Source organism: Lichtheimia ornata (assembly GCF_029851405.1).
Source record: "Lichtheimia ornata isolate CBS 291.66 chromosome Unknown scaffold00007, whole genome shotgun sequence".
In the NCBI taxonomy this organism is placed as follows: Eukaryota; Fungi; Mucoromycota; class Mucoromycetes; order Mucorales; family Lichtheimiaceae; genus Lichtheimia; species Lichtheimia ornata.
The window spans coordinates 487,190-509,559 of record NW_026695327.1 but is presented as its reverse complement, the minus strand read 5'-3'; the positions used below and the strand labels follow the sequence as shown (position 1 = coordinate 509,559).

General features: G+C 43.2%; 8 protein-coding genes across 8 annotated transcripts; 5 read left to right on the top strand and 3 right to left on the bottom strand.

Moving 5' to 3' along the window:
* Positions 1–264: 264 nt before the first annotated feature.
* Positions 265–1,132, top strand: O0I10_002563 (uncharacterized protein; the record flags this gene model as incomplete). The annotated part of the gene is made up of 3 exons (XM_058482645.1): positions 265–391; positions 472–704; positions 785–1,132. 3 exons carry the CDS (start codon positions 265–267, stop codon positions 1,130–1,132), a joined length of 708 nt encoding a protein of 235 aa, XP_058346669.1.
* Positions 1,133–1,749: 617 nt separating this feature from the next.
* On the top strand, positions 1,750–2,243 carry O0I10_002562 (60S ribosomal protein; the record flags this gene model as incomplete). The annotated part of the gene is made up of 3 exons (XM_058482644.1): positions 1,750–1,879; positions 1,978–2,079; positions 2,146–2,243. 3 exons carry the CDS (start codon positions 1,750–1,752, stop codon positions 2,241–2,243), a joined length of 330 nt encoding a protein of 109 aa, XP_058346668.1.
* A 251-nt stretch (positions 2,244–2,494) lies between these two features.
* Positions 2,495–3,727, top strand: O0I10_002561 (uncharacterized protein; the record flags this gene model as incomplete). Its single annotated transcript, XM_058482643.1, has 5 exons — positions 2,495–2,636; positions 2,693–2,990; positions 3,068–3,171; positions 3,237–3,468; positions 3,532–3,727. The coding sequence occupies 5 exons, from the start codon at positions 2,495–2,497 to the stop codon at positions 3,725–3,727; spliced, it is 972 nt and encodes a 323-aa protein (XP_058346667.1).
* Positions 3,728–3,890: 163 nt separating this feature from the next.
* On the bottom strand, positions 3,891–6,571 carry O0I10_002560 (uncharacterized protein; the record flags this gene model as incomplete). The annotated part of the gene is made up of 9 exons (XM_058482642.1): positions 3,891–4,117; positions 4,171–4,291; positions 4,353–4,521; positions 4,575–4,659; positions 4,726–5,114; positions 5,179–5,736; positions 5,804–5,943; positions 6,002–6,085; positions 6,152–6,571. The coding sequence occupies 9 exons, from the start codon at positions 6,569–6,571 to the stop codon at positions 3,891–3,893; spliced, it is 2,193 nt and encodes a 730-aa protein (XP_058346666.1).
* A 2,314-nt stretch (positions 6,572–8,885) lies between these two features.
* O0I10_002559 (uncharacterized protein) lies at positions 8,886–13,302 on the bottom strand (the record flags this gene model as incomplete). Its single annotated transcript, XM_058482641.1, has 23 exons — positions 8,886–8,910; positions 8,982–9,121; positions 9,180–9,365; positions 9,425–9,760; positions 9,830–9,901; positions 9,965–10,210; positions 10,269–10,364; positions 10,431–10,459; positions 10,522–10,585; positions 10,657–10,779; positions 10,830–10,969; positions 11,025–11,075; positions 11,136–11,277; positions 11,331–11,408; positions 11,461–11,564; positions 11,627–11,708; positions 11,769–11,912; positions 11,977–12,170; positions 12,234–12,282; positions 12,335–12,451; positions 12,518–12,796; positions 12,859–12,960; positions 13,024–13,302. The coding sequence occupies 23 exons, from the start codon at positions 13,300–13,302 to the stop codon at positions 8,886–8,888; spliced, it is 3,078 nt and encodes a 1,025-aa protein (XP_058346665.1).
* Positions 13,303–17,990: 4,688 nt separating this feature from the next.
* O0I10_002558 (uncharacterized protein) lies at positions 17,991–19,651 on the top strand (the record flags this gene model as incomplete). Its single annotated transcript, XM_058482640.1, has 2 exons — positions 17,991–18,492; positions 18,558–19,651. 2 exons carry the CDS (start codon positions 17,991–17,993, stop codon positions 19,649–19,651), a joined length of 1,596 nt encoding a protein of 531 aa, XP_058346664.1.
* Positions 19,652–19,921: 270 nt separating this feature from the next.
* On the top strand, positions 19,922–20,601 carry O0I10_002557 (uncharacterized protein; the record flags this gene model as incomplete). The annotated part of the gene is made up of 4 exons (XM_058482639.1): positions 19,922–20,129; positions 20,196–20,315; positions 20,371–20,475; positions 20,534–20,601. The coding sequence occupies 4 exons, from the start codon at positions 19,922–19,924 to the stop codon at positions 20,599–20,601; spliced, it is 501 nt and encodes a 166-aa protein (XP_058346663.1).
* Positions 20,602–20,973: 372 nt separating this feature from the next.
* O0I10_002556 (uncharacterized protein) lies at positions 20,974–22,163 on the bottom strand (the record flags this gene model as incomplete). Its single annotated transcript, XM_058482638.1, has 4 exons — positions 20,974–21,227; positions 21,289–21,509; positions 21,652–21,700; positions 21,755–22,163. The coding sequence occupies 4 exons, from the start codon at positions 22,161–22,163 to the stop codon at positions 20,974–20,976; spliced, it is 933 nt and encodes a 310-aa protein (XP_058346662.1).
* Positions 22,164–22,370: the final 207 nt, after the last annotated feature.

Here is a 22,370-nt window from a genome sequence, read left to right as displayed (position 1 = left end):
AAAGAAGCGGACTACCGAAACGGCTGAACAATTTACTTCCCCACCACGCTTGCAAGAATGTGATGCCGTACTTCATGCTTGATACGGGCAACGTGTTCCGGTAGAATAGCACCTGATGAAATATTAATCCGAAACTTGATACGCCCACATGCGAATAAAGCCATCTATCCCATCTCCCAACTATAAAAGCTATCTATCGGATATCCCCCTCCTTTACGTTACTTTTTGCTCTTTCCTTTTTACATCACTTCACGACTCTTTTATATGCCTCAAATATACGACTTGAAACGCTTTACACAAAATGCCTATGCAGGAAGCCACTACCAGGCTCACCTTTTGCTTCAAGCTATCGATATCAACAGACGAGAACGACTCAGTGATTGTTGCTTGGGTAAGAATTCCCCTCCTCCCCTTCTTTGATATGGCTATTTATGGAGCGGCTTAAAAAATTAACCTTGACGCATGTAATAGAGCACTTGGCACATCACGTAGCCGAATCTTGGGAATCGGCAGACAAGGCACCAGAGATTTCCAAATTAATGAAACAATTACTGGACACCACTGCTGCTGTTAACCAAGATACCCTTCTTGAGCATGCTCTCGATCGCTTCTGCAACCAACAAGATACCTCCAACGCAATATCCACCGTATGCCCTAGTCTCACCCTTTTGATCGCCATCAGCTATATCGACCGACTCAACAAGGTACATACGATACTACTACTACTACTATGCAGCATCCTACCAACAACAACTTGACTCATCTCTCTTCAATGCGTACATAGAATTATGCAAACTTCAAAGGCACAAATGGATGTGCCTATCGACTTGTTGTTGTGGCATACATGATTGCAGCCAAATACATGCGTGCCAATCTCAGGATCATCCACTTTAATGAAAATCAAAAAGAAAAGGGTAGCCTTCCGTATCATAGCAACGGAGCTGATTCACGATTTTCACGCCTGGAGATTGAATTCTTGCATTTCCTCAACTATAATCTATTTGTGGAGGAACCCGAACAACTCGTCTGGTGGGCTAAAACTTGGGAGGATCAGCCTGTTAAGCAGCAGCAGCAACACCAGCAAGAAGTCATCTTCTCAACACCTTATGAACTCCAAAGCAGCAACCGATAGCAACAAGGATTGTAAACGCTCATTGTAATCGTCGTATTCAATCATCCATCCTAATTAGCCATCAACGTTTACATCACTCCTCGTCTTCCCCTCCACCTTTTCGTTTTGCACATACATTCTCATTATCACTTTTTGCAACGTAAATACAAATCATATCCATCAAACAACGTTCGCTCAATGACATGCTTATTATCGGTGATTGTGATCATTGTTGGTGTTTGGCGGTAGCTGCTGATTGATAGCTCATCTAATAATGGTTATGGGCGGCTTAATGGCATTGGGATTTGGCTGTTGTTTGTAAGCTGATATTAAATATGACCATAAAAGTATATGGACGCTCTTTACTTTTATTTTTACTATGTAAAATGACAGGTGTGTTCTATCATTCATGGGCTAATTTCTACTATCTGAGAATGATCAATGCATTGATCCAGCAACATCAGCCACCACATCAGCTGAAAGTGAATCCAGCTAACTTTGAGTGCAAATTTTGACATTGTCAGCAGACGGGCTGGTAGAAACCTTCTCTCTCTTCCTCGTAGAATCAACTGGTGAGTAGGATTGAAGCGATCAATCAAGGCAAAGTGTACATCGTACTTACAATGGTCTCATTAGCAATGGCTCCCGCTGTTAAGAAGTCCAAGAAGAACGTCGAGTCCATCAACTCCCGTCTCCAGCTTGTCACCAAGTCTGGCAAGTACACCTTGGGTTACAAGTCCACCTTGAAGACTCTTCGTCAAGGAAAGGGTAAGTTCAAATGATCCAGCAACCATCTGCATTGGTTTGCTGTCATGTTATCATGGTTGCCTGGATACCAATGCATGCATGCTTTCTCCTTTAAATAGCCAAGTTGATTGTCATTGCTGGCAACTGCCCTCCCCTTCGCAAGTCTGAGCTTGAGTACTATGCTATGTTGTCCAAGACCGGTGTTCACCACTACAACGGCAGTACGTATTAATAACGTTTAATCGAGGGTGGATTTCAAGGAGAACTTATGATTTTTCTTTGTATAGACAACATTGATCTTGGTACCGCTTGCGGTAAGCTTTTCCGCACTGGTGTCCTCTCCATCACTGATGCTGGTGATTCCGATATCTTGTCTGCTCAGTAAAAAGCTTGTTCAACGTGTTGATTATTAAACATAAGTCATTCATGACAAAGCATAAATAATGCATCGGGGGGATGATGTGCTAATGATAGTGGCGTAAACGTACAGCATGCATCAAAGAGGGAGATATCATGCATCCATACTTGTCACGGAGAAGCGAGCACGAGATATAAAAGGGTGTTTACTGTGATGATTCCATTTCTTCTTTTTTTGTTATCACTTCCCAACACACTCTCTAATTATAAACTTAAATAATGAATGCCATATATTTGACAGCGCTATTGGCGTCCATGGCAACACAAGGTCATGCAAAATGGATGGATGAAATACCACACGCTCCTCCTCGTTGGAAAAGCAAGCTCTTTGGTATACCTACATGGATCATCCCTATAGAAGGTGATAGTAGAACCTATGCAACATGATGCCTGCTTAACTCACATAGCATGGTGTAGATTATAGCGATGATGCTTTTAATACAACGACCTTGTTCTCGGTAGTGATCATGGCTGCAGCGACGTTTTCAGCTTTGTATTATATATTTGTTGTATACCTTCCTTCACAACCAGCAGGCCAGCGGACTATTGGACGCTTTAACAAGTTAATCCTTGGATATTTGGTGGCTACCTTGATTGCAAGCTTCACGTTTGACTTGATGTGGGCCGGCAAAGTATGGGCCTCTTTTGGAGTTTTCCATAATCTCTTTGAGATTGGGCTACTTGCCAGCATATTGATTCCACGATCCGAAATTAGGTAAGTTTGTCTCCTGCATGATATCCCTACTGCTACTTGTGCATACACTAACAGATAGGCCCCCTCCTTAACTCTAGTCACTTTCTTTTTGTCCCGCTCTGCTTCCTATACGTAACTGCTACTGCTGCAATGGTTATTATCTTACCTTGGCCATTGGATGCCTTGTTCTTCAAGTTCCAAGGTAGGGAGGGAGGGAGTCATTCATGCTATTTGTTGAAAGAGAAATCTCACCCGTTTCCCAAAAAGGTCTCAGCACCGATTTTGCGCTCGGTGTTGATCTTTACCGATTATACCGACACAATCGCCGCCTTGCCAAAGATGTCAATGCGGTGCAAGTGGTCATTGACACTGATGCAAACGGCAAGGAGAGAAAACGCCGCATGCAATCTGTGCATTTCAACCTCATGCTCCTTGCTATTGCATCCAACTTGCATACGCTTGGAAACACCTTGGTCACTGTTGGCAACCATATGATGCTGTAAGTCAAATGTTGAGGATAGAGGGATCTCATGGATACTCATCATGCTTATCATCTCCATAGATGGATTATCTTTCAATTCCTCTATGCAGTATCCTTTCCCATGTATGCATATTATGTGATCTCAGAACCAAATGATCATCGCGTACAGTGGTACCCAATGAATTACGTCAAGGAAGCATTAATCATGATCAGCGCAGTTGTCAGCTGTGGTTTATTTATCGTTATTGGCGCAATAAACAGTGGTGGTCTCAACTGATCACATAGTATTGTAAGCTCATAACATAAAAAAAAAGTACGATGGGATGGTATTAAAAACTGGGTTGTGGATACTCTAAGGTCGATCATCTTGGTATGGTGTCATAATAAGGTGTCCTGGGGATAATGCAGGGGGGGGGGTTGTATATAGGGTTGATATCCGATTAAATGTTCTTTAGGCTGAGCTCTGCATCAATTTCGCCCAAGCGAGATTTGAGTGATTCCACGCTTTGCAACTTGGCTTCAAGAGATTGCATTTCTTTTTCAAGCGATTGCTGTTGTTGCTGAGTACCAATTTGTTCCATTGTCCATTGTCCATGATCGCCGGTAAGTCGAAGAAGGAATTGGTGGTACTTGAATAGTGCAGGTCGATGTGAAATGGTTAAGAGTGCTATTGAAAATGTCAATTCCACGATTTCCCTTTGCTCAAGATGTACTACTTACTGATACCCATATCCTTCGCATGCGCATACATCAAGCCTTCAACATCTGCGGATACAGCACTTGTGCATTCATCAAGGACGGCGTATTTGGGATGATGATAGAATAAGCGTGCCATACCAATCTAAACATTCTTATCAGTTACACCTTTCTAAATCCCTTTGGGACATGCATTGATAACTTACACGTTGCTTTTCACCACCAGAGAACACATCCTTCCATTCTTTGACGGTCTCCCAACCACCTTCACGACCAGGGATATATGCCAAACGTACAACGTCCAAGATCTTCATAAGCTCATCATCGGTACGTCCACTCTTCTTCATGTCCTCGTGGGTATGTGGATAAATGACCCTATTTAAAATAGTGTAAGACAACGTAGCTTCCTAATTATATACACCACTTACTGGTCTCTTAGCGTGCCCATACTAAGGTAAGGTCGTTGAGGAATGTAAAAGATATTCTTTTCATCCGGTCGAGAAAGAGTACCCTCTAGAACGAGAGAATGACACGTGTAAGTTAAAACCTACACATACACATTGTGTATCCCAAGCTTACCAAATGTTGGCCACAGCGTTGCAATGACACGTGCTACAGCGGTTTTGCCCACACCATTAGGACCCGTGATGAGCATGTGTTCTCCAGGCTTGATGTGGATGTTGAGCTTTTCTACCAAGAGTTCTCCTTGACGCCCTTTACCAGGTGCAGGTGTTACCACGGGTACACCATCAAACCGGATGCCATCCTCGCCATATTGGATTTTGCCTTGGATATTGCTGAGCGAATACTTTAACTTCTCCTCATGATCGGCATCGTATTCATTGACACGCAGGGAATGAAGCACCGACAATAGACTATATACACGGGTGGTATAGCCTGCGAGCTCTGCAAGTTCCTTGTAAGAGTACATCATGCGACCACCAGCATCAGCAAGGGACATCATTAACCTATTATGTATGGTGGATGAGTTCTCTTTTCTCCTTTTTGTTCAACACCATCATAATACATTACCGCTTATTGGTGATAAAACCTCGTGTACGAGAGCCCACTTGATCATTTTCATCCACCACAGTGCCAGCAGGAGAAGGGATATATCCACCCACCATGTTGGGAGCAAAGACAGGGATAGCACAAAGAACCAAACCAAAGGCACTCCAAGCATACTTGATCAAAAAGTCTTCAAACATGTTGTAGCTGATGCGGATCTTGTAAATCGAGTTGATATGTTTGACCAGGCGTTGATACGATTTGTTGAGAATCGAGTGCTCAAGATCACCACCATTATAAAAGGCAACTTCTTCAGCATTGGTGATAAGGCGAGTATGGGCACCTCTGAAATCACCTTCCAACTTGGCTTCCACGGCAGCCAATTTACCAAATGAAGGCGTCACTGCTCTCAATAACCGTGCCGTAATCATATAGTTGACAGCAAGACCAATTGTTCCAGCAAAGCCGATCGATTTCATCAGTTGATAATTGAAGATGACGGTATCCAGTAATGGCTTGGCGAGATTGGAGTATAATGATGCTAATGTATCGCAAAACTTTGCAAGATCGGTGGTGATGAACCTTTAAAGGTGATGGTGGTGTGAGTAAGATTGTCAATGAATGGATGAGTGGTATATAGAGCACTTACTGATCAGCTCCTTGGATACGGCCATCAAGGTTAAGAGCTTTGTAGAATGTTTTCTCGTCATTGTCCAAGTACAAATCATGCACATATCTTGTCAGCCGGGTGCGGAAGCCGATTGATAGCTTGGATTGCAGGTACCGGATCTTTAAAAGAGATTGAGAATCAATATCCGAAAGCTGTTATCCCATCCAGTCATATTACCATGCTGTTTGTGTAGGTTGCAGGAATAGCGATTGCAAACCAATATGCGAGGCCTGTCAAGAACCTTTTACCTCGACCACCCACCTATGTATCTCATGCATTTAGTTCCTATCCTCATTCATCTTTGAATGCTGTATCCTTCTCTCTTACCAAATCTCGGACAATCCGGCCATCGATTCTTGCCACGACCACACTCAAATATGTACGCAAAATGAGAAATGCCGAATGCAACACGAGCAATAGAGCTTCCTTGGTATGCCAATGTGGAAATAGAATGGTTGCAATAGCTCGCAGTTGTCGAAAGAATTCATCATTGACACCCACTTTTTTGAGCGTATCTGTCACAGGGAAGAGGTGCTTGTGTTTGTCGAAGGTGGACGTTGGTGTCTCTTGAAACAATGTCTTTTTGGTCGTTGATAAAAGATCGGCGGACGATGTCTTGTGCGATTGTAGACGTGTGCGATGGAATGCGAAGGCTGCTGTCGCCGCTGCTAATGACGAGTAGAGAAACCAGTTGCCCTTGGACTGAATCCACAAACGCTCATTGAGAGGTTGAGACAAGAGGGGCATAATGGGTTGAAGAGAGAGAGAGAAAGAGAGAGAGAGAAAGAGTTGCGGATAAAGAAAAGACGAATGAAAAAGGAAGACAACTACACACGACAAACTTCACATGGCCAAAACGATCATTGAATTTTCACATGTCTGCTACAATGACCTCATCGATCACATACACAAATATTAGATAAGAGCCGTTTTCTCCACATCATACAGGGACATGATGATAATCCATGCTGTGTATATAGATGATAGAAGGATGTGGATTATTGATGTGAAAGATGCATAATAAAGAGGGTTCTTTTGATTGTGTATCATGGACAATGCATTGAATCGCCACATTCAAGTATTTCATCCAGCTGTGGTTGTAGCAAAAAGCGGGGGAGAGCAACACAAACAAAATCAGTGTTACACAAATGAAGGTACAGGTCTTTGGCTTGTGTCATGTGTGGATGAAGTAATAGGAACACGGTTGCTGTGCATGATACCGATATTGAAGCCTCTACTTGTATGGATACGTTGTCGGCATTGGCTATCAATAAAAGACAATGAGTACATCTTTTATGCTGATTCCCTTCATTCTATCGAGTACCAAAAACGGGGCAGATGATGACACAATGACCCCAATGTATGGGTATAAAAAGGGACCACAACATGGCATACTCATTTTGGTCATAGGCCCTTGAGCAGCAAACGACATCTATAATATCGAATGTGGGAAAGAGATTTGGCACGATCACCAATGGCAATGCTTGAGTGTCTATTGAGACGTTGAAGGATCATGATGCGTGCCACACACACCTTGCAACGCATACCATTGTTGCATTCCTAACTGACGATGTGCCTTTAGCTGGATCGACTTGCAAGGTTTGATTCAATGTCTACATTGGGTATCCATGTAAAAGAATTGCTTTTCTCCTTATGAGGATGTCTTTATGGTAAACAATAGGCACGAAAATGTCGTCTGATACTGCTCCCTGGCTTATAATTGGATGAAATATGAGAACGAATACAGCGCACGTGACATGAGAAGATGTGGTGTGTGCATAACTGCATCGATTGCATTATTTATAGGTAATGAGATGTTGATGCAGGTATGCATGAATCCGTCAACAAGTGGTAGCAGGGCGTGGAAGAATACCAACCCGTGATTGGTTGAATAGCAGCAGGAGCACTACTAGTAGTGCCAAGATCCTACGAGCTGCTGCATTGATCAACAATAACGGGGATGATGCCGTTGAAGAAGCAATCATTTATTCAAAAGGATTTGTGTTACCATCCTGGGCTCGTTTTTCACGTCGATACAATTGATGGGCTGTCCAAGCCTTCTTCAATGAACCAAACATGTACAGAAGTTGATGATGATGATTACGTTTAATATCACAGCACGCCGCGGTACACCGTGGTAGTGAAGAAGAAGTGGTGGTGGTACATTGATTGTCCTCTGAAATCGTATGCTCGGAAAGAAATGTACATGTGCTGTCTTGGAGTAGCTGGTAGTTTGTTGATGATGGTGATGATCTCCAAGTAAGCATGCCCAGAAAAAGAAAATGGGAAAAGAAGAAAAAGTATCATCGGTGGATCCCCCCTATTCTTATATACTGCAATCATGGCTTTTCCCGCCTCTACAGCGATATGAATAGTAAATGTAAATAAAACGTGGTGACACGCGCTAATCATGCGTCTATGTGTATAATCCTATACATCGATATCGTGTGAACGCCGGCAAATTGAAATTGATGTCATGTTCCAATGGCTCCAATGGATTGACATCTCATGCAGAATGCAGTTCTGTAACCAAGAGAAAAGATGACCCATGGCTCATAATAATCGCCACGAGAGGAATGTAGTAAAAAAACGTTGTACACAAACCGGAACACGGAAGGCGGAAAAAAAGGAAAGTACACCCATCCAATTAAGCCGCTTGTATGCATCAAGTTGATCAGGTTGTTTACATCCCAGAAAGATATGGAAGGTTGTATTATAGAGTCATGCCTAAAACATGTACGTGTAGAATGGCAGGTATCAGCAGCGCATACCTGTCGTCGTCAGTACTTGATACGATAAATGAAGATTTTAAGGGGCATGCTCAGATTACAACAAAAGCCAATTGAAACAACAACAGCAGCAATGATATGCTCTTCTTTTCACCCATTCATTTTTAATTATGCTCTGAGATAATATTATTATTGTTATTAATGTGCATTTGGCGTGAGAAGATATGTAATGATATGATATGGGATGGGAGGAGTCGAATGACGATGCGTCTTTGAAAACCAACAAGGCCTTGCAAGTGATAGAGAGAGAGAGAAAATTGTTTGGCTCAACCTTATTCCAACATACTTCCGGTTTTTCTAATCCAAGCAATTAGGTTTGGTCATGACTCTGCTAAACTATATCATTCACGAATATGGGATAATCATACCTTCGACGTCGTGCTAGAGGCTCTTGATTTGAGGAAGAGTCACCACTATACTCATCATCACTGGAATCAGGCATGGGTAACGATGGGGCTTCTAAAACAGGGCTGAGTTCTCCCGATGAATCGTGACATGCAGCCGAATTCTATTATGCAACAAACAGATGAGTGAAAGGATGGCAAATGCTTTCGTGTAACAATCACCTCCTCATCGAGCGCTGTGGATTTGTTGGCAACCCCTTTGCCTCGTTGAGTAGTCGTTGCTGCTCCAAAATCAAGCGACTCTTTTTCAAGAATGTGGGAAGTTGATATCAAGGATGGCACGTCATTTTCCAGATCTTTGGTCTTTTTGAAAGCTTCCTTAAGACGACGATGGCCTTCTTGCATTGTCTATCCATATAGCCACATGTTAGCATCCATTGCATATCCCACCGCAGCTTTTCGTTTACCTTGACACGGTTCTTGAGTTTGGAATTTTCATGTTGAAGAGTTTCCAAGGCAACCCGCATGTCAGAAATCAAATCTTCTTCCTTGCCAGCATCCACACTAACAAGTACAGTGCGATACGTGTTTCTTGTATTGGATGTGTGGCGATGTTTGGTATGATGAGCATTGCGGCGTTGTTGTTGTTGTTTAGGAGTAGGCGGTGGGGGTGGTGCAAGTACATTGATCGACAATTGGGCAAAACGCTTGAATAGTTTCTTGGAACGCTCTTGAATGTTGTCGGGATCCTTTTCAAATTGTTGTTGTGCAATCAACTTCAAAAGGCGGCCCATGTTGGTTTCCTATAGTAGTATATTGCTTGGTTAATCCTGGTGATCGACATTGACAGGTTGATGTTGAGAAAAACTTGCCTTGACAAGCTCGAATGTTACATCTTCAAACTCCTCCACCTGCTTCATGATTGCACTTGTGTCATCGGCATACTGGGAGAGGGGGTGAGAAAAGAGAGTTAGATTGGATATAGCATAGCATCAATTACAACATACTTCATTTCCACCCTTAAAGACACTGCGTCGTAATCGTTTTCGCAAATCCAAAAGCTTCTGGAACCTGGGATCAGGATTGGATGGTTGTTGGCCTGCATCGGATGATTGTGTAGATACGTCTTCTTCCACTCCTTCCATTGGCACGCTTTTGGGCTTTTCTTCCTCCTCCTTGTCGTTGCGTAGTTGTTGCAATAGCTGTTTGTTGTGTTCCTGTTCACGTCGCTTGTCGTTTTCCAGCTCTGTGATCTGCATAAATTACCAAAAGTTAGAACCATCCAGAAGCTGCATCCATACAATATATTACCTTATCCAGCAAGCTATTCTTAGTAGCCTCATGATCTCGCATGACCGCACGCAATCGATCAATCTCAACGGTGAGGTTCTCTTGTCTCTGTCGCAACTATGTGTGATACAAACAAATAAGTAATCTCAAACACCATTGTTTACACAAAGCAACTGCACTTACATCAGCTAACACGCTTTCACGCATCGGATCTAATTCCACGATAAACTAAGTCACCTGATTGCACACATGTCCCTTACTCCATTTTGCCTACCATTGCCATCATCGTCTTTCATGCGCTCCAGCTGCTCTTGTAGTTGCGACTGATTAAGATCATTCTATCCACCCACACAAAGTTTAATAAGGCTGCTGCTGAAAGCATGAACCATCCACCCTATTCCTAACAAACCTTGTTTTGTAAAGCTGTCATGTAGATATCTTCCATTTTGCGAAGCTCATTTTCCATCTCCACCGATACTTGCTGCCTTACAGTAGATTCAATCGTAGCACAGCGTGATTCAGCCTCAATCCACTACTGTAATAGATTAACCTGCTGTACCAAGCTAATAACCCACAACTTACTTTGCTTCGTAGTTCTTCCAATTGGCCGATTAAATTGTCCACAAAAGGATCCTGTTCTTCGTCGTCATCATCATCGTCATCATCATCCGTTGAGGATTCAGGAGCAATGTCATCCAGTAGCATAGAATCATTCCCGGTATCTACACGAGGCATGCATCAACAATTGCTCACACCATGTCAGTATATCATACGTACATCGAGTGTATTGCTTTTGCATTTCTCCGCTTTGCGTACGAAGTCGTTTAACTAGAACATGCTCATGTCAGTGATCGATCATTGTTCTTGACGATAATAACAAATCCGTACCTGCCCCAGAGATGTTGTGTAAATCGAGCTTGGGATGGATGCGTCTCCATGTTGCCACATTTTTGGCCACGGCTGCAAACTTCATGACATGGCTGTTTTCATCAAACCCGGTATCAAATGGATTCACGTTGACCACCATAACCTAAGTAACCTCGTTAGCTTTCCAATGTCCTCGTTGAAATACGTTGTGCTTACCGCTTTGCCATCGCCCTCAAACGAGCTTTTAAAGAGTTCGGTCAACTTGCTATGCCGGAATGGTACAATAGCTTGACGCTAATCATTGTCATGGTGAGAGAAAATCCTTATTTGCCCAATCTATACAAACCTTGCCCATATCCGCTTTAAGCTGATTCAAGCGTAAAGTCTCCATACACTGTCCCAGTACCATGAGAGATTTGTTGATGTTGCCTGCTTCCTTAAGCCGTTGTCCTAAACCGTAGCATAGACATGTCAACCTTCCGAACATCCATCACCCACTATAGCATCCTTACCCGAATTGAATGTGTTCCGATGACGTTCAGAGCCTGCCAAGTCAACAATGGACATTCTGGATACCGAGGCATACGATGGGTCCTAGATACGCATTGATAATTAAAATTTGGATCCACCATCCCTCGAATGTAGCACTCTTACCTCAATGACATAGTCCTCATCATCAATGGGGGCTCGTACAATGTTGATGGTAAAGATGCTGTGGCTGCGACTGCTGGTATGATTCAATAATGTTGAATAAACAGCCCGATTCTTTTGGCTCTGTTCCATCAAGGCGTATGCTTCCTATATTGCCGTCGTTTGAGTAAAAACCATTTAATGAGACATCCCAATGACCAAATCATCATACCTCGATCGATTGTACTTTGACTTGCTTCAAACCAGCAATGTACTTGTGTCCGCTTCGGAATTCATACTTGAGAGGAAGCTGTCGACGCTTGAGGTGCCTATCTGGCGGTACCAATAGATCATAGATTTTCTCGGTATAGATCTCAGCAAAGGATAGCCAAATGCCGTATTCATACTTTTGGTTGATGTCGATTACTACCGAATCGCCATGATTAGAAACAAAAGGGACTCAAGTGGGGGGTCCAAGCATCTCTCTACCTGTTTGATCATGCATAGTAGGTTGTGATCCATTCCATAGATTGGATTGCTAGAAGTCCTATCAGTATCATGTGCTAAATGCGTCTATCCAAACTACCTACCATGCCTTTTGGCGCGAATCCTTCTGTTGTACCTTGCATGATTTGATCCAACATGTCTCGATTCTCCTCAGCTGGGTCGTGATAGGTTTGAACAAGGCTGTGCATTGTCGGCTTAAGCTATTATACATACCACCGAAGAAGTTAATCATCTCTTGTCCGATGTTCATCACGACACCAACATACCTTGGATTCACTCAAGTATCCTTGCACGCTATTGAAAATGACATCCAATGTCCGTGGCACCAATCCAATCTCTTCCTTTGTTCCCATGACGGTGTATGTTTTGCCTGAATTGGTGACACCATATGCAAACACGAGCGCATTCTCTCCTTTGAGCACATCTTCAACCAGTGGCAATGTCGTCTTGTCAAAGAAATCCTTTTGCTTCACATTCTCAGTAAAGATCTTGCTGAACTTGTATCGCTCTGGAGCTCGATTGCGTGTACGATAAGCATTGGAATCCTTTTGCAGATACAGCAAACAATCAATATCTCAAAGGATCAAACATTCCGTGAAGCACTTACTGATGGTGGTGTCATCGAAACCTCGATATCATCGACGACTTTTAGATAGGGACGATCTTCCTCATGATACATGGATGGCGGTGGACGGATCCTCAAATAAGCCTACGCATCATTGATATAAGCTTTTGATACAGGTGGTGCCGTATGTATGCTGGAACTAAATACCTTGATAGGTTCCTTTTCAGGATTGTAAGCAACAAAGTTGTTGTCATTGCGTTTGCCTAGCACTGCTGGTCGTTGCTGCTGTTGTTGCTGTTGCTGTTGTTCCTTGGCTAAAGCAGTAAAATCGGGAGGTGTTGGTCGTTGCATTGTGCCTGGATTGAAGAATGATCGGCCTGTAGGTGTTCTCGTGGGTGTGTTGCGTTGAGGAGTGCGTTGAGGAGTTCTAGATTCGTACATTGCTACTCGTGTTGGGGTCTCACTCCCTTCATCGCGACGTGACATTTGTATATACAATAGAAAGAAAGAAGTAACAGGAAAAGGAGGAGGAGTAAACCGTTGCTGCAAATGTAAATGTGAATGTAACGCGAAGAATCAAAGCGCGTGAAAACAGCGCGACATTAATCCCAGACCAATAAATGCTCGAGTATTCAACGCCGTCATTAGTACCGTTTCCTCATGCATGTGCATATAAAGAAGAATATGGGGTGTGGAATGCTATGAACCGTATCCATATATAAAGGTGGTTAATCCCAAAGGCTGTAACTGATTAGAGAGCAGGATACTGTTTTACTATGCTGTAAGCATGATGCTACATGAAATGTGGTCCATGTTCATTATCAAATAGCTAGACATTAATGGGGTCAAAGATGCAGAGGGACGGTGCTTGCATAGCACAGCTGATTGGGTAGAACTGGAAGGGTCAATGGATGATACATTGTAGCTATTCAGTAGTAGGGCATCAATTGCCATTTCCTCACAATCGGCACTGTTGCCTATTCTACAACAGTGGAACGATGCTCCTGCTCCAGACGTTCATTTCCATCATTCAACTTTCTTGATCCGAGCTGATTTGATTGAGCTACGGTCAAAGAGAGATTACATCACTCTCCACATACATCATGCTCTATGTTGCTCAACTGATGTAATCGTGTTTGGGCGTAGCTCAATCAAATCGGCTCGGATCAAGAAAGTTGAATGATGGAAATGAACGTCTGGAGCAGGTGCATTATTCACATGTCATAGAATGGGCAACAGTACCGATTGTGAGGAAATGGCTGATAGCTCGCAATATATGGTCTATTGCCAATGGTATACAGTATCATCCATCCATCCTTCCAGTCATACAAGGTAGCTCTGTTGCACAAAGACGTCCCTCTGCACCTTTTGCTCTGCCAGGGTCAATCTACTTGACAATGAATAAAGACCACTTTTCATATGGCATCACGCTTGCAGCATAGTGAAAACATAAAGGTGGCTGTATCTCTAAACTTTACAATGAAATGCGGGGTCTTTAATCGAACAAAGCTGCTCGTCGGGGTCAACCGGATCTTGTGTGTGCCAGTTTCACGATCGTGGTGGCCAATCCAAGATTTGCCAAATGTCGCCACCAGCCAAAAATGTTTTTTTTGTCGTCGTCGAAAAAAATTCAAGAGGTCGACCCGAATCCAATTTGGCTGGCAGCGACATTTGCCAAATCTTGGAATGGCCACCTCGATCGTAAAACTACCACACAAGATCCGGTTGACTCCGGCGAGCAGCTTTGTTCTATTAAAGATCCCGCATTTCATTGTAAAGTTTAGAGATACAGCCACCTTTATGTTTTATATATGCTGTAAGCCTGGTGCTATATGAAAAGTGATCTTTGTTCATTGTCAAGTAGCTGGATTCAGACAGAACAAAAGATGCAGAAGCAATTAAGCCGAGAGGGGCGGGACTTCAAGAGTCAATCTTATTGGTTGAGATTGCATAATGGTGTTGTGATGTAGCTTGAGACGGTTATTTGCTCTCACACGGTCATGCGATTGTAAGTTTAGAGATGCATGCAGCTTATAAACCAGTGAAGTACGATGAATAAACAACAGGCTCTCTTCCCGATTTCATACCTTGGGGTACGGATGGACACGGTATTGTCAACGCGCTTTTTACCCTATTGGTATTGAATGAAGGAGACGTTTACGCACGCTTTTTCTATTCTTTGACGTTACATGAGAGTCTCCCTTGTGCATCTTATCTCCATGTACATTGTATACGGCGTTCGTTGTGTGTGGTGCTTAGTTAGTGTACACGCTGAGCATCACGGCAGTGCAAGATCCCATTGCAACAATGGTCCCTGCCCCTATAGTAAGGTGTGCCTATGAAAGACCGTATGGAAACATGGTATAGTTAACAAGCCAAAAATAATCGGTGCATCTGATAGTATTCGTGCGAAAGGGTGAAAGTGGGGATGGCATTGTTTGTCTTCAGGGATCGTACTCATTCAAGATTATACATACAAGATAGCGGCACATGCTGATACGTAGTTGCCATAGATGAGCATATGCATGTACTCATTTCACGATGTATCAAAGCTCACATTTTCCTAAAAGTAATGACTTAAGCTTTTGATGGATCAAACTTTTGTAGCAAGCTCTATTGTTGGGTACCATTACTATGGGTTTATTATCTTTAAAAATACACGCGTCGTCTATTTAAACCTGTGTGCAATCCTGAGAACGGCCACTGCCTATCGTCTACCAGCATATGAACAAGGAAGTTTAAAGAATGTGATGTGGTGCAAGCAACCAAAGCGTCTCGATGCAATGATGTAGATGATCCAATCTCGCTTTCCAACCTTCACATTTCTATCCTCACTTTCATTCCCGAAACCATTCCCGAAACCAATCCAGTGGACCACATAGAATTAGTGGGTATCATTGTGTCATTGTTTGTTGCCGCCATAAACACCTTCGCCCATGATTGCAAACTAGCCGCTGTGCGTGCCTTGACTCCAATATCCAATGTCATCCATGGTGACAAACCTCCTTTCGTCAAAGATGCAAGCCCTCACATCCATGCCATCCAAATCATCATTATCCACAGCCCCATCCACGTAGCATGGCCCATCCTTCCTGATGGCGACGTGTCAAGCAACCAAAACGACATCAGGATCCCCTCTCACAGTGCTTGATTGCATCCATCTATAACCATTGCAACTCCAACATGCTGATACAAAGAACCCCCCTTTGGTCGCTTCCTTTTCCATCCGGCTGTTGGTCAATCTCTTTCTTGGCCATTTTCTATCGCAGCTCAAACAGATGAAGAATGCTTGTATTGCGCAATAGTAGTTGATGGTTGAAATGGCATCATCCATGGGGATCCGTTTGTATTGAAGTAAGTTGCTACACGTAAATAAAGCTGCTTCTATACAATGGCTATCTGCTGTCCACGTAACGAAGGCTGTAAGGCAAGTTGTTGCAAGTAAAGAACGCTGTTGGAGACAATAGAGTAAAGACCTTGCTAATAGCAGTTGCTGGAATGAATGCTGTTGCCATTGGTCGCGGTAGGCGAGTGTACAAGAGCGTGTGTTGCGTCAAGAGACTCGTGTGTTGTAGAAGAGTGACAAGAAGGCTGTGTACACGCCCATGGACTTGCCATTGAGTCAAAGGCAATCGGATCAAGGTAGTTGTAGGATTGACATGATGTGTTGAAGTAGCACAATTGTTCGCAGGTGGTAGTTGTACTTGAATGGGGCAACAGCCGAGAATGGGAGGAACGGCACCAAGTGGAGAAGCGTGGAAGAGGTGGAAATTTAATAGGCAAGACGCTGCCCTACAAATCCCATGAACACTGTACATCAAACCTTGATATTGAGATTGCCCCTCATGAACCTGAAACTTTCACACAAGGTACTCTTGATCATGCTGATTACGTTGTTCTAATAAAAGACGCATACTTCATTTATAAATTTTGACTGGGAGGGCGTAAATGTAGTAGAAACTATATAAACGAAACGATGTGTTCGCCGCCTTGAAACATTTGTTGCAGGACAGCTTGTTACAGAGATAGTCTCATATTGTAAATATGGATAGCGAAGGATTGTAGGCTCCTCTAAAGTTGAGTACTACGAGATTGTACAGTAATGTGGTTGCGTAAACGTGTAAGCTTATGCATTCTTGCAAAAATAAAAGGTAGCGATTAATCATTGTAAGCTGAGCTCAAATGCCTTGTGCAATGCCATGGGGTACTATTTCAAGGAAGCTGTTGTTGGATCCATTGCATTTGGTACAATCGAAATTATGAGAGGGGATTAGTGGAACATGTAAATGTGTATCAACGTCTTATAGCATAGAAGTTTGATTATAGAGGCTACTATTTTCGAAGCAATAAATGGGATTGTAATGCATGCGCTGCAACGCGTACCTTTATAGTATATTTGGATTAGGATGGAGATGCCTTTTGGACCTGCATACCTATGAGCGATCTTCCCATGCGATATGCAAGCGTATGTTAATGGTTCTTAAAGTGGCAGATATGGGCTCGATCAATCTTGTGTAATATGATCTACGGGTGAAATGGTTTGTGAAACGGAACTACAATGAGCCACAAAGACATGTATTAAAGCTCGCACCGGGCCGGATCTTTCTTGTCACTTATTGGTCAAGTGGATGTACGGGCCGAGAGTAAAAAGAAAACAATTTGCATGAACATTGTCTTTCACTGTTTTCTTAGAGAGATGGGACTTTGGGTCATTATATGAATGATCTTGAGTCGCCGATCCAATACAATGAAACCGATCATATTATAGAGAACGTTCAAGAAAACCCCCACATTGGGATAAAAAGGGAAAGGTGATGATTGAATGCGGAGCACAACAACGCAATTGACAAGGATATAAATATGTATAGGAGTGAGTGCCCGCTTCAAGTCCGGAGGAGATGTCCGCCACTATTGCAGCTTTTGTGATAAAGAGAGCGATTGATAATCGGTCAAATATCCGGCGATAGTGAGGTACAAAACCGCGCACAAACATGGAGCACTTTATGAATTTCTACGGAGACACGGCGTTGATTGCCTTGAAACCCGCGCACACGTTGACTCGCCTGAGAAACAAAATAGCCAATTACTCACTGCAGCAAATCCTTATATAAAGAAGGTATGGCTCACGATCTATACCATTTTTCTTCTTATCCCACTATAAACGAATATACATCATGACAACAAACAACCTTATAGAAAAGGGACAAAGCTTCCTTGCTTATTCTGCTACTCTTATACTCAGCCAACTTCAACTCTTACGTTCTTCAACCGATAAACGCCAACAAACCGCCATCACAGCTGCTGCTACCATAGTTGGTACATGGACATTGTATCGCTTGTTGTTTTCGAAACGAAGACGTCAAATCGAAAACATCGTGCCCCTTGCATCCGGCAGCCTTCCTATCCTTGGTCATGCACTAGCCATCAATCGCGACCCACAAAAGTTCCTTGCTGAATGCCGTGAGAAATATGGAACCGCCTTTCGTCTCAACCTTGCAGGCCGAGAGACCTTTGTGTTGACAGGTCGTTTGATTCCCGAGCTTTTGTTTGCATCACGCAAGCAATTCAGCTTCACTGAAGGTGTCGAAGTTGTTGTTCCCACCCAACGAGTACTTCATTTGTCTTATGATCACAAGCATAAAGAAGAAGAAATCAGCCCTCGTGACAAGCACCCAAGTATGTTGTATTTGGCAACAATGAATTTCATGCACTCGCATATTTACCTTTTTCTATATTTGCAGTTGTCTTCCCTGTCAAACAAAATTTCAAACCAGAGCAAATCAGCGTGTTTTCTGAACGTATCCAAAAGGCGTTTTTGGGCATGTTGGATGAAAAGCTAGCACTCAAACCTGGTGAAAAGCGTACTTTGGCAACATGGGACTTTTTATCAGAGGCCATTTCACGCATCTCGTGCTTGTGCTTTGCGGGTAGCCGTGTTGGCACGAACAAGGATCTTGTACTTGCAATGGCTTCTTTTACACAAAACATCATCAAGGCTGGTATGTTGTTAACGATCCTTCCTGATGCCATTGCCGATACGGTGGTGCGACGCATGTTTTCGGTGGAGCAGCAATTGGATCTTTTGATGGAGCTTATTGTACCAGAGCTTGAAAAGATTGCATCTGGTGAGCTTCCAGACGACGAGCCAACCTTTGTATCCATGGTGCTTAAACTACCCAAGGCGGATGGTAGTTATCGATCACCACGTGATGCTGCATTCTATTTCAAGGAGATTGCACTTGCAAGTATTCATACCACCTCTCACTTTACCACGTTTGCCTTGCATGAATTGGCGTGCCGACCCCAATTGGTAGCTGAATTGCGCGAGATGATTAGCAAAGTGGGCCCCGAACGTACACCTGAAAATGTCAGCGAAATCCCATTACTCGACTCGTTCTTGCGTGAAGTATTACGCCACGACATTGATTACTTGGGCTTGCATCACAAGGCATTGAAGGATGTGGTCTTGTCTACAGGCCAAGTGATTCCTGAAGGTAGTCTCGTTGTAGCTGCTCTTGAAGATGCCCATGTATATCCTATGGATCCCCCACCAGCTGGTATGAAGCCTCTCAATGAGTTTGATCCTTACCGTTTCCTCAACATGAAAGAAGACAAGTGGAGCTCTACTATCGGCAATGATCTCATTTCATTTGGTCTTGGTGGACATGCTTGCCCTGGTCGATACTTTGCTGTCAATGAAATCAAGTATGTGCTTGCCGAACTCATTATGCGATACAACGTATCTACTGCATCTGGCAAACGCGCAAAGGATTTCCCTGTTATGGGAATGGTCAAGTTCCCTCCTCGTGAGCCACTCATTTTTGAAGGCATCTAAATCCATTCTACTACTACTACTACCCATCATCGCATGTAATAACACACAATCACTATATCCTTCCCCCCTCCGCAATGAACATAGCATCCTCGCCTTGAGTTACTTCCCAATAAACCATAAACTCAACATTATTATTTATTCTATTCGTGAGGTACATTTCTAATAGAAGGTGCAAGTGTATTTTTGTGTGGGGTGGAGTCGAGGTGGTTTACATAAGTGGACTGACTTTTCTTCAAAGTGAACTTCTTGTGAGAGCTACAACAACCCAACATGGAAGACGACAGCAACAACGTACCAGCTTCAGCGACATCGCCATCGCCATCCTCATCTTCAGCATCGATTGTGCGCAACAACAAGACGATCGGTACACCACTGAACCCTGATGACGCTACCCGTATGCTGAACGAAGAATACATTACACGTCTCACGGACGATGCCATTCGCAAGCTGGCTGCCTACACACGCAATGAGTTACAAAGTATGACTTAAGCACACGAAGAATGTATGTGGAAATGGATATACTTATTAAGGGTGGGTGGGGTAGCTACAACGGAAGAGTGCCAGTTGTTGGAAGCCATGAACAAGACGACCAAGGAGAAGTATGCTCAAATGTCACAAATGAGCCAGAGGCTGATGGATGAAATGACAAGGCTTCAAGGGACATGTAAGTGTGCAATGGTTAGGGGGACAAATGACATGGCTGACAACATGGATGATAGACTCGGATTTTGCAACATTTATGGCACAAGTTGACGACATTCATCAACAAGCTGTGGAAATTGAAAAGGTGGCCCATGCACTCGATGAATATTCAAGGCATTTAGGTAACTTTGAAGGAGCAAAGATAAAAAGCATGTCATCATGCTCAAATCCGTATCATAGAAACCAAGCTGGCGAAAAAGACCAATACCATGGCAACGACGACAACGAGAAGAGGCACCTCATCTTGATTACCCCCACCTCCTCAACGCCATTCATTTGCTTAGATCGATACCTACTTACGACGTCTTTGTATATATTCATCCATCCATCCACCTACTACAAGCCTTTTACATTGCAACATGAGGAACCAATGCGATAAATATTTTTTCAATTGCATTACGAAGAGATGGGTTTCAAAACGAGTGCTCTTTTTGCTATGGTGGAAATATGTGCGTGGAGGAGGAAGTATGATGAATGGAATGCTCAATAGTGTTTGTATGTGGTGGTGCTATGATAAGGAGGAGAAGGTTTTCGATATGTGTGTAAAAAAGGATGCACAGAAAAGAAAGAGACAGAGAGAGATTAGGTGTGGGTGTGTGAGAGAGTGTATCTATCTCCTTTTACCACCGTTGCTTTGTGGGGTTTCCACGTCGAGGAGGTGTTTCCTTGAATGCAACAACAGCTTTAAGACCAGCGGCGATCAACGTGTAAATAGTTTCTGACACGAGTTCATGCAAGCGATACTCTTCATCTGCCTCCAAAATCCATTTTACACATTCAACACCAAAATCCTGAGCCTTTTGTGAAAAGTGATACTGTCGATCGAGCCACAACATTAGCTGAATAAAGTATCCAAACAAAAAGTAGAGGATGTCTATATAAGGGGTATTGTTAGATCTCCCTTTATCAAACATAAAAAGATATGATCCACATACCTGGAATCGGTGATTGCTTGATGTAAATAGCACAGGCCACCGCAAAATTGACAAGCATTTGACTCATTCGCTTAAATCGATTTACTGGATCAGGTTGCTCTTGTTCAAAACTGCTCATGGTGGTGGTGATACGTGACACAATGTATGACTGAAGGCATGCTTTGGCATCGGATGGTGGTAACCGCTGATGAAGATTCAGGATCCCAACTCGTTCCTCGACACTATGTTGAATTTTGAGTTAGGGGAGAAGAAAAAAAAAAGTGGGGAGCATGATGTGAATATGTGGCATGGAATGGAATAGGGGGTTATGTGTGTGTACTACATCCCTAGGCACCATCATCATCATCCTCATCATCATCTTACCTTATCAGCTTTTCCCGTAATGCAAGCTTGGTCTTGGGATCGGTCTTGTCTAATAGGGTGTGTTACAAATCAATGCATACATGTTGATCGATTATACACATACTTGGAAGTGCCATCAAGATCTTATCAATGCCTGTCAAATAGATGTCCAGTGCCACTGTCTCGTTGCCACCATCGTATTCATCAGCAGCAATCGATACCAATTTAAGGCCTTGTGAGATACTACGTCGATCAAGATGGATAACTTGCTTGGTTCGAGTCATATCATCGTCTCGGATCTTGTCGGCCAACATGCTCATTTCGGATGTCCATGAAGTACTTGGTGTTGGTACAGGGCTGCTCCCATAATGCGCTACATGGTATTCGGCACTGCTGTGATGGTTTTGAAACGCAAATCGAGGTGTACCTCCAACACCGCCGCTACTGGTGCCCGTTGGCAATGATTTTCGCTTTGATGATCCAATGAATGGCATATCGTCCACTTGAAGAATTGAAGATACCAATGATGACATTTGCAAAAGAGAGAAAAGAAAGAGTATAAAAAATAAGAGAGGGACTATGTCGAGCAAAAAGAGGTGTTGTTGAAGGGAAAGAAAAAAAAGAGGGGGTTGTTGGGGGGTTGGTTGGTAGCTAAGCAACACGCACATACACAAAGAGACACCTCTCACTCTCTCCCCAACCTTATATTGCCCATCATCATCATCATCATCATCATCACC